General features: G+C 38.2%; 1 protein-coding gene across 6 annotated transcripts in view; it reads left to right on the forward strand.

The window, feature by feature from the left end:
• inpp4b (inositol polyphosphate-4-phosphatase type II B) overlaps nucleotides 1-10,930 on the forward strand; it is a 244,533-nt gene that overhangs the window by 157,507 nt on the left and 76,096 nt on the right. For all 6 annotated transcript variants that reach the window (XM_032499725.1, XM_032499734.1, XM_032499716.1 and 3 more), the window contains one exon: nucleotides 2,130-2,209. In XM_032499725.1, the coding sequence (XP_032355616.1) occupies nucleotides 2,130-2,209 (80 nt within the window). The remainder of the gene's footprint in view (nucleotides 1-2,129; nucleotides 2,210-10,930) is intronic.

The raw sequence follows: 10,930 nt of genomic DNA on the forward strand, positions 1-10,930 counted from the left end.
ATTTTGAGCTGCTTTTTAAAAATGTCACTGTTTCAATGTTATGCTGTTATTTTTTTCATAGCATTGTTGACTGACCTTGTATTTTGAGCTCTTACTGTGTGTCTGTGCACGCATGCATGCGTTTGCCAACTTGTGACTTGGCTGGTGCAGGAGAATGTGTGTATGGGGCAGTGTTTTGCTTAAAGCATATGGGGGATTGTTCGGGGTAGCAGGGAAATGCTCAGTGAGGAAATGATTGAGTGGAAAGGTCAGTAGACAGGATGCCCTTCTTTTTATCTGATACAGAAGACTGAGAGACCCAAAAAATGGAGAGAAAGAGCAGTGCAGTTGTTGGAAAAGGGAGGAACCAAGATTAGAGGTGAAAGTGAAGCCAAACAATAGAAGAAAAGAGTATGTTAAGATAACTAACTCAAAACCGCTATGCATAATATATTCACCCATAAATATCTGATCTCATAAATTTAAAAATCAGTGAATCTGTAATGCAACAGTTGTGGGCTTTGCTGTGTTTTTGGAGGGCTAACTCAGAATCAGAAATACTCTCATCAGTCATTCCCTTCTTTACCACAGTTGTCATATGACCCTACCTCTAAAACTGTTACCTGTCCTTGGTGTTTTTTGTTTTTATTAAATAATTATAAATATATATATATATATATACAATATATCCCTGTTGAAATTTACCAATCCAGCCCTTTCTCTCCTGATACCTCAGCTCACAGAGTATCTAATGATACTCATCTTGATCCAATACCAATACTCTCATTAGAGCTCATTAAAGTCATTTTTATGTAAGGTGGTGAGGTTAGCGACTGCTGTGACACTGTGACATAAGTCGGTGGCCTTCTGTGACTGAATAAATGTAACTTATAGCAGAGTCACTGAATTATATAATGATAGTGACAAAGAAACATGTATTTAATGTGGGTTTGTCTTGTCATGGCTAGAGCTGAAACAATAAGTCGATTAATTGATAAGTCGAAAGTGTATTGCCTTTACTTAATTGATAATCAAGTAAACGTCTGACTTTTTTATAAGCAAATGTGCCAAACATTATGTGGCTTAAGCTGTTACTTTTGGTTTGGACTGATTGTCTCATAAAACAATCCATGTGGAGTTCTGGAAAGTTACAATGGGCATGTTTTTTGGTATTTTGAGACATTTTAAAGGTAAATTTTCTGATCAATGAAGTGGGAAAATGTTCTGCAGATTAATCAATAATGAGAAATTATTGTTGCTTACAGGCCTTGCCATGACTGTTGGGAAAGGTAATGATCTGGCATATCGAATCGGTCCAACCCATTTTCACCGTCTGAGATACCGCTTTGTTTTGTGTGTGGAGAGTAAAAATATATAGTGTATGGAAGCTTTCCGGGGTTGGCCTACCTGAATCTCATTTGCATTCATTTCAACAACAGACACAATCCTGTTTTTATCTTCAGAGGCAAAGTACAGCCTTTGAAAGCTAAGTAAAGCAACAGACGGCAAGACACAAAATCACTGGCACTATTGTAAAAGCTTATAAATAAAAAATAAAAATAAAAATACCTTTAAATAAAGGTCTGTAAATGCTACTTTAACATCTCAGTATCTCAGAGAAGGGTGTGGACATGCTGTGAAAACTTTAATTAATATCGTTTTCCCCCCTGTATGATGAACTATGTAGAGTCACCTTTGTACCTGTTGTTAATTACCTACTCTGTGTTTCAGCTTTGTTTGGAGCAGCCTGTGTCCTTGGCACGGTCTTAGCCCTCCCCTCATGCAGCACAGGCTAGCATGTTAGTGGTGTTGCGTGCGTGCGTGCGTGTGTGTCTGTGTGTTCTACGAATGTAGATCATCTCTCTTGGTTATTGATGGGCTCATCCCATACCTCTTTCTCCATGACCCAGTTCCCGTGTGCCGACACCCCCTGTTCACATCCTGCCTGCAGCAAACACATGTTGTCAGAGCAGTGAGAAAGGGGAGAGAGAGTGACATGAGAGGAGATTGTAAAACATTTATTCAGTAGTTATTTTTTATCATTATATTTTATTTTTAATGTTTTATATTTTTTGAACTCTTAACTTGCTGCTGAAATACTTTGCCCTGTTTTAACCTGCAATTTTATTATTCTCTGTCTGGTTTTACAGAGCAGCTTTCTGGGTTGTGCCACATTTGCAGTAGGCGATCTGCTGAGAGCTAAAGATGAACGACTGACCTTAAGTCTCAGGTAAGTGCATGTTTCTGTCATACTCTGTTCATTGCTCACCGTGTTCCTCCAGGCTAGAAAAAAATTCAGACTTCAGAGTCCAAAGATTATGCTTCTTCACACAAGAACTGACAGACCAACTTAAACATCAAACTGAGATGAGTTGGGAAAAGAAACCTGCTCACAGATGTTGCAACAGCAGCTTTAGGAATGTAACAGTAGCTGCCAGGCTTGTTTTTATCAGAGATGTGTTAGCATGTGGGAATACAGTTGTCTGGTCTGTTTTTTGAGTTTTCTAGAAGTAAACGGGGATGAAACAAGTGTGGATAAGTGAGGTGGTAAAATGAAAGGAATGACAATAAATACAGGTGTCTTGTTTGAAATGTTGGCCAAAAACATGTTATTTTTCAAGGACATTTTAACATGTTTGGTATCCACATGGAATCACAGACTAACCATAAAGTAATAAATCAACAGAAAAAAAACAGATGGCTTGGATCTGCCTGCTGCTTTTAGTCATAATAATGTATGATAGTTCTTTGATAAAATCAAGCAGCCAATAGAGAAAGAAAATATAAAGGGAAAGCTAGAGGTTTTGTTTTTAGAAAGTTATATGTATAACTTAGAGCCCTTCCATTCTTAAAGACAAAACTGTAAGGGTATAATTTGTAATTTTACCACACAGAAGATTGGAAGAGGTTACATTGACACGTCACAAACAACACATAAGCTGTCCTCCTGAACTTGATTAATGGTGTCCTTCATAAGAAGTGCTTGACATGATTGTTAAGAAGTTTGTTTCAGGTCTATAAATAAATGGCCACCAGGGCTTGACAAGCACGAAATGACATGTTGCTGGTAAGTTTAGCCATTTTCCACCCCACAGTTTTTTGGTAAGAGGATAGACTGTTTTGACAATGCCAAGTTAAATTCATGCATTGGTTTAAAATGGGTTGTTTTAATACTTCGCACCACTTTAGAGAAAGAGGAAACCGCTCTGGCCTGTTGTGTGTAAACTGTCAGTGCTCTTTGTTTGCATTTTATTGTAAAATGAGCTTTTAGCGTATGTTTAGTGAGGAATGTGAAGTAATTTTTGCCCCCCAGATCAAGAGATCATCAACTACACAGAACACAGTGCCTTCATATACTCATACTCCTTTATTAAAACTCATTTTTGATATAACCAATTAAATATTTTAAGTATGTCTTAACTCATGTAATTGCTACTGTTGATGCCTATTCAGTAATATTGTCCCCTTTATAGAGTTATTAACATTTAAAGAGTTACTTAACACCCCCTTAAAATTGTGTTTTTGTTGACCTCCAGTGGTTTAATATGGTGCAGGTGTGGTCAGAAGCGATTGATGGCAGAATAACACTGCTTTTATTTACGTAGTCTAGTTTTTGCAATTACTACTGCTGCTGTTCACTGGCCCGCTGTAACCGCTGATTCAGAAAGTAATTTTTAATAACATTTTACTTTAAAATAACACTGTGTTGTAACACACATTTCATCATCTAGTATGTTGTCACTTACCGATTGCAGCAATGCAATGTCCTGTTTGTATTATCAAACAATTTCCTTTTATCCTTCACACTCATAGTTGTGTCTGAAAATATTCCCCTTTGGCAATCTTCTCAGTTTTGTTATGCTTTTCATTTCCTGTAGGAGATCCCATGTTATTCGCTGTAAGTGTATGCCCTTTTCCCTGCCACTTTGTGTGTTTGCGTGCACACTTTCATGCAGGTGTTGAACAGTACAAACTTGTCCGTTTCTTCAGTTACTCCCCTGTAGACACAACATATTGGTGTTTCTGGCCCATTTGTTGGCCAGTGGTGTACTATTTATTCCTGAGGATAACATGAAGTCCTCCCATGATACTCGGGGAGTACCTGCAGAGACATTTTTTGCATTTTCATCAACGTGTTCTTCGAGTCTGAGCCTCCATTTCAACAATAAATTACTGAAAAATAGCAATGCGTGTTTTCAATGTAGCCAATGAGCATCAACGGGAGCTGGCTGCAGGACGACTCAATCCCCATGAACCGTTTTTAATGTTCTATCAGACTATAACTACTCAAGAGTCTGCTCTTGAGCTATTGCTCTAATTTTCACGATAATTTTGGCAGGATTCAGGATTTGGAATAACAGCTTGGATTTCGAGACTGTCCCGAATTTTCCGGTCACCTTAGCCACAACGCGTTTTAATAACACAAGAAGATAAATAAATCAGTTTTCCAAAATGTCAACAGTTTGCTTCATTATTCAGAAGTTGCTGTTCCTATGCTGTCTTCATCACTATTGATATAGCTCTTTCCGCCTACACCAACCCTATAGGGGTTATAAACTAAAAAAGGTTGGGGGAACCCTTCTTGACAGTTATTAAGAAATGAAAAACCATTCACTGTCTAAACTAAGTCAGTTTTTTAAATTAAATTAGTATATAATAAAAGTACATTACATTACTTTGTAGTACAATGATCTGATGCTGTTTAAAGGAGAATTCCGGCCAAAAGAGAAGAGTGCCCTGTTCATGTTGAACAGGCATATTAATTACATTGTGTGTCTGTCACAAAGGCACTCTAAAACTTGCCCCGTTAACCGCCATTTTAGTTGAGTGGAAGCTTGTACACGTAGCTGCAGCTACTCAGTGTTGCCTGCACCGATTCAGGCCAGGGATTTTTCAATCGAAAGTACTCGCATATTTATAGCGATCAAGATTAACATAAATATTGGCCGGAATTCTCCTTTAACGTCAAAAGATTATTTGTTAGATAGGTAGTTTTAAACCTGTACTGTACTAAATAATGACAGGGACAATATTTAAAATCTTTGGTACACAAATGGTTATTATGGCCTGAAGAGCTGCTGCTGGTGTAGTGTTTTTTTACACAGAACAGTCAGCAATGCATGCGTAACACATGTAAGATATGCTTGTTGAGATATTGCTTGTTGCTTTATCAAGTGAGAAAACATTTAAAAGATGAACAGCTTTTTATGAGCGTGCATGATTAATTCTGGGCTGTGGACGAGCCTATTCAAAGTTCAAATTAGTTCTGCTGTCCAAGCAGTCGGATGCCGCAGACTGACATAGAGAGGAATGCAATTAATTTGGCCAGTTAAGGAACAGATGCTTACTGTAATTTTAATACAAGGTTCTGATCCCCACCCAGTTAGTTGTTGCAGAAAGTCGGATAATTTGAGTTTACATTGCTCAGCAGAGGGAAAGAGGGACTGCTTTTATCCCCACGAGCCAAAGATTGATTCCCTTCAGTGAATCTCAAAACCAATATGACTTTGACCAACTTCTTTTCATAAGCTCTAGAGTTAAATTGGTGCTGAGCATATGTAGAGAGGAAATTGGTATTTGACCAGCGCCAGTGTGTGTATGTGACCTTTGCATTACTTTGGCCCTTCAGTAAAGTTCACTCTGCTGCAGGGCTGTCCACCTCAAAGCTCATTCCTTATTCCAATGAATTATTTCTGCATTTCAACACCTCTCTCAGGTCTCACGCTCTCTTTCATGTGTCGCTGATTTAGAATGTTAGTCACGGATTGTTATTGTTTCCTGCGAGGCACAACCGGTTGACCGGTTTGGGTCACTTTTTTGGGGGGTTCCTGATAGTCACGTTGAATGCAAGGGCGGGGTTCATACATGGACTTAGCTCTTGTGAAGAAAGGTCTCTTTTGTAGGCCCTGTAAGCCATTGAAGCAATGATGAGAAAGTGTTACCTTCCTGCAGCTCTACAGTGACTCACCCAAAAAGAACACCAATGTTCTTACTCACCAGCATACAAACAGAAGCAGCGCAGACACATGCGGATAAACAACACAGACTTTCTACAGCAAGAAAGAATTGCTGGAGAATTGAGTTTCTTTGAACTCTGGACCTCTTTATAAATCAAAGAGCAGAAAATGATTGAAAGGGAATTATTGATGATTTGTTTGGTCAGCATTCAATGTTAGCTCAAGTTTGCCTGATAAAGTAATCCACCTGCAAAATCACAAAAAACTACATGTTGAATATCTAATTTAAAGGCTGGAGTAGAAGATGGGAATATATTTTAACAAAATTAAAAGCTTGAAGCGTTGTGCTGATTGAGATTAAAAGTCTGAATAGAAGATAAATACTGAAGAAAGTCATTTATCAGTAAGGTTACTGCCATATGAGGTCAGGTTTTAGCTCAATTTCAGTTTATTCACAAAACAGTTTAAATACAAGTACAATTAGCTGAAGCTCGAGAATATGGGCTCGTATCCTAGGCTAATAATATTTTAAATAGATGTTTACTGACATGTTGTCTAGAAAGTGGATGTGTGATACAGCTGCAGTGATGTTTTGTTTGATGATGAATATGTATCTGTATGCAGGTGTGCACCTATGCCTGCGTGGTTCGACGTGTGTATTTTTGTATTTTGAAGCTACTTGCATCAGAGTAGCATGTCCTCAGTGTTTTCCTACCTCGGGTTATGCCTCTAAGAACTCCAATAAAATCACCTCACAGCAGCATGCTTGTTGTAACTTGGTTGTAACATTAATGTGGCATCAGATGCAGTGTTTAATAATGTTTTTATTTCTGTGTATGCTTGTGCATTTTCTGTAACAAATGTACCGTTGACAATTATTAGCAGTTGTAACTGTTTCGGCAACTTGATGACTGCAGAACAAGCTTTAAACACTATATTGACATGTGATCACCATATACAGTTAGGCAAACAATGTTAGCAAATATTTATTTTATTCAAATAATTGTATTTAAACACCCAGACAGTACAGAGCAACATTAACATTCATTTGGAGATGTGTTACTTGCTCTGTTTTGGGCTCCACCAGCACCTGAGGTAAATATCTGTCTATTTAGCTGCTAAGTGCTCCATTACCTTCTTTGGCAAGTGGTTAACCTTTTCTCCCTGCTGTTTGGTGCTGGGCAGGTATTGTATAGTGGATTTATCAAAATTGTTTCACTAAAAACAGCTGCTTGCTTTAGCTTAGAACAAGGTTGTGTTGAACACAGATACAGAGATGTGGTGCTAAATTTAACTTCTTTTTTTTTTTACTACAGAAAACTTTTAAAAGTTTTTCAATTGCATTTTTTTTTTCAATTGGATGGTGAGCACCTTTGTTGTGAAAACTGCTAAGGAACCCCCTTATTGTAAATGTATCTATAAAAGACATACATTCTCTGAATGCCCTAGGTCTTTATTTTGTGGTGGAAAATGGTCTTACTGTAACAAGAAGATTACTTTGCTTTCCCTTCGGACCAAATTTATGCAGATCCAAGACTGTCCAGGGACTCCAGAATAGACGGAAATGACACATCTATACTGCATGAGAAAAATTGCATTGGGATTAGCATAAAGTAGGTACATCTGTAAAGGGGTAGAACCCATTTTCCTTCAGATATTCTTGAGGTGAGAAGTTAAGGGACCCCATTTCAAACCAACTTTGGAGGATTATGTAGCCCCCTTACCAAGGATTCCTTGGATCATCTTGTTTCATATGATACCATTACCTTCAATGCTAATGAGATGTGTTTCTTAAAGTCAGTATGCCAGCCAGGCCGGGCCAATCATTAAGAGGTTTTACTGCATTGGCCCAAATATGAGACAACATGGAATAAAAGAGGACCCCCCTCTTTTTCAAGACTCATTTTTGTAACAAAAACAAAAACTACTGCTTCTTGTTGTTTTTTTTTGTTTTTTTTTTGAAAATATGACCATATTTAAGGCAGGCTTTTGTTTTTAACATGTTTTATTTTTAAATAAAAGTGTTGGTCAATACATTTTTGATAAAATTATGATATGTAAATTGAAACTCATGGTATTCACCGTTAACACTATCAAAAATAATCTGTAGTCTATTGGTATGCCTTTTTCTAATACCAATTAGGCTATCCATCTCATAGTGAAAAACAACCATGTTCAAGATATATAGTGTCTGTCAATTTCTGCCAGCTGTTGCACATCTTCAGCAGCGTCCCCAGACAGACATATGGACAGAAATGGGTGTATTCTTCCTGAGCAGCACTTTAGACAGTTTAACGCAAACTCAGTGCTTCAGTTTACATTAACTGTGTTCGAACAGGTTTGAACATAAAAACTAGAATGCCTGTCTGGTCCGTCTTGGTTACTATTATCTCCGCAGTCTGAGCTGCAGTTCACTCTCACTACCTTTACTCCAATGCTATAATTTCACCAGCTAGTCATCCTTACTACAAGGTGGCCCACTATTTGCCACTTACAGCTGTTGTGAATGTATATAGACATTTAAAAGACTAGACCCTAAATACAAGATGACTCCTCTTTTTTTAGACATATTTACAGGGGGAAAATATTATATATACGGCACAACAATAATAATAAAATGGATAGTCTTTATATTTGTAATCCTGGATAATTGTCCTTCACATCAAACATGCCATCACATGCTGCAGCATGCTGCCTTGCCTGGTACCTGCATAGAGCATGTAGTAAATCTCTCTCTCTGGTTGTGAGTTATATGGACTTGGAACCCTTGGCTTAATCCCGTGTGGCCATTAATCTCACAGAATGACGGAGCTACTGTACCTCAGAAATGCTCCCATATCTTTGCAGAGTGATGCATCCCATAGCCATACTAAGTCAGAAGTGTGTATTTACAATGCAATAACTAATTACGATCATAATTGTCCTTAATTGTCGTAAACATAGATGCATGCAGTAGATAATCTGTAGTTTTTTTTACTGTTTTTACCACTTAAACTGTAGTAGTTTAACTAATAGTTTTTGGGTTTGTATTTTTAGAATGTAGCCATTTAATAAGTGATTTAAATGGTTTGCTGTTTATCTTTGGTTCATTCATGAATTGTCATTTGTTCTTCATTGTGTTGCATTTTTATTTTAAACTGAACAATTTGCATATATTTGCAAGTTTTCATCCTGCCTCTCAGCCAGCTCTGTAGACATATTTTTACAGAATAACTCAAGAAGTGATGTACCTGCTTCTACCTCCGTTATAGAGTTTGGCTTGCTTTGCAGGCACGCACATTTCTAAATCTAGCATGGTTTAAATGGGGACCTGGGACAAGCAACACAACCACTGTGCTACAGGAGCTGGAAGGATGTCAGCGCTGCAGAGGTCTCTCAATAATGCATGTTATGTATACACATGGGAGGAAAGATTATTATCTCCAAAAAGGGAGGTAAACCTCCTTCACCCCACCAAAGAAGAAAATAGTTGTCTAAATAGGACAATGGGTATACGAATGTGTTTGCTAAATAAATGGCACACTCCAGGATTGCTATTTCAGCCCTGCTGAAAGCTTTGCGTTCATTCACTTGCCCTCTCAGTCCTTGTCTCTTTTTTGCTCCTCTTGTTATCTCTAAAACTTTATACACTCAGTAGGAGAGGTACTCTATGACCCAGTTCTACAGCACAGTTTGATATTTGATTTTTATATGAATTTGTATGCTTGTGTGCATCCATCAGAGGTTTACCATAGCGAGAATACATTATCTCAGACCCATGCCTTTGCTGCCTGGCTTCATGGCTTATTCATCCACTCCCATTGGATAGCGCCTCTCTTTGCTGTCCCGCCAGTTTAGCCCACAATCATTATAGTACCATTTACCGCCCCAGAGCCCTAACTATTAACCTGTCCCAATTCTCAAATTTACCCAGAGAAATCCAGTCTCACTTACATAGTATCCCCGTTGACAGATTTGTATCTGAGCCTGACCTAAAAAAATTACAATCCAACTATCTGATACAATTATACTGCCGAAAAAGTGTATGTTTGTGTGGGTGGGTGTATGGGTTTTTCCATGCTTGTCTTAGTCATGTTGTGGAGACATTCATCTTTTTACACAGTGACAATTCGGGGACTTTCCTGCCATTTGGGATAAGGAGCTAGTCCCCACATGGTAAGACTTGGTTTTTGGTGGAGTGTAGGGTATCGGCTAGGGTTCAAAATGTAGTGTTTATGGTTACAGTCCTCCTAAGTTAGAAAAATTGCACTTTGTGTGCATTTGGTTGGGGAGTTCTAAATGAATGATCTCCATATTGTACACAAAAAAGCCCAGCAATAATTAAAAAACAACTTTTATGTATATGTCTGTGTGTGCCAAAGCAGTCTTGCTAATTACACTGCTCTCTGGAGGGATTCCTCTTCCATCCCTTGTGACAGTCGCACACAATGAAACATATGTTGCCATTTCTCACTGTGTAGTCATTAGATGCTCAATTTAAAGCAGAGGAATATTTAGTAAATAAATGAAATAGAGGATAATTATTAAACATATAAATGTCTTTCTTCATGGTGTCTTTGTTTTAACCATGTAACAATGAATAGAGGAATATGTACTGAATGCACTAAAGGGCATTTAAGGCTATGGCTGGTGGGTGTGTGTGTGTGTGTGTGTGGGTGGGTGGGTGGGTGGGTGTTTTGAGTTTACACTCACACACAGAATAACCATGTGTATACATACACACAGAGTTGCTTTGCATGTAGTATATATATGGTAGTACTGACATATGTGCCACATATGCGCGTAAAAGAGGGATAAAAGGCCCTCAGGTGGGATGAAATGCACATATAGCCTGCTCATTTTTCCTCCTTCAATGCTAAAATTCCTTTTTTCCGCACAGTTCTTCTGCATAATCTGTAAGATCCCCCAGGCATCACGCCCATGGGTAGAATATGAAAATAACTAAGTCGGCCAATGCTGCATGTTGGCATCAAAGTGTAACTCTAAAATGGGGG

This window comes from Etheostoma spectabile, chromosome 2 (genome assembly GCF_008692095.1).
Source record: "Etheostoma spectabile isolate EspeVRDwgs_2016 chromosome 2, UIUC_Espe_1.0, whole genome shotgun sequence".
Lineage (NCBI taxonomy): Eukaryota > Metazoa > Chordata > Actinopteri > Perciformes > Percidae > Etheostoma > Etheostoma spectabile.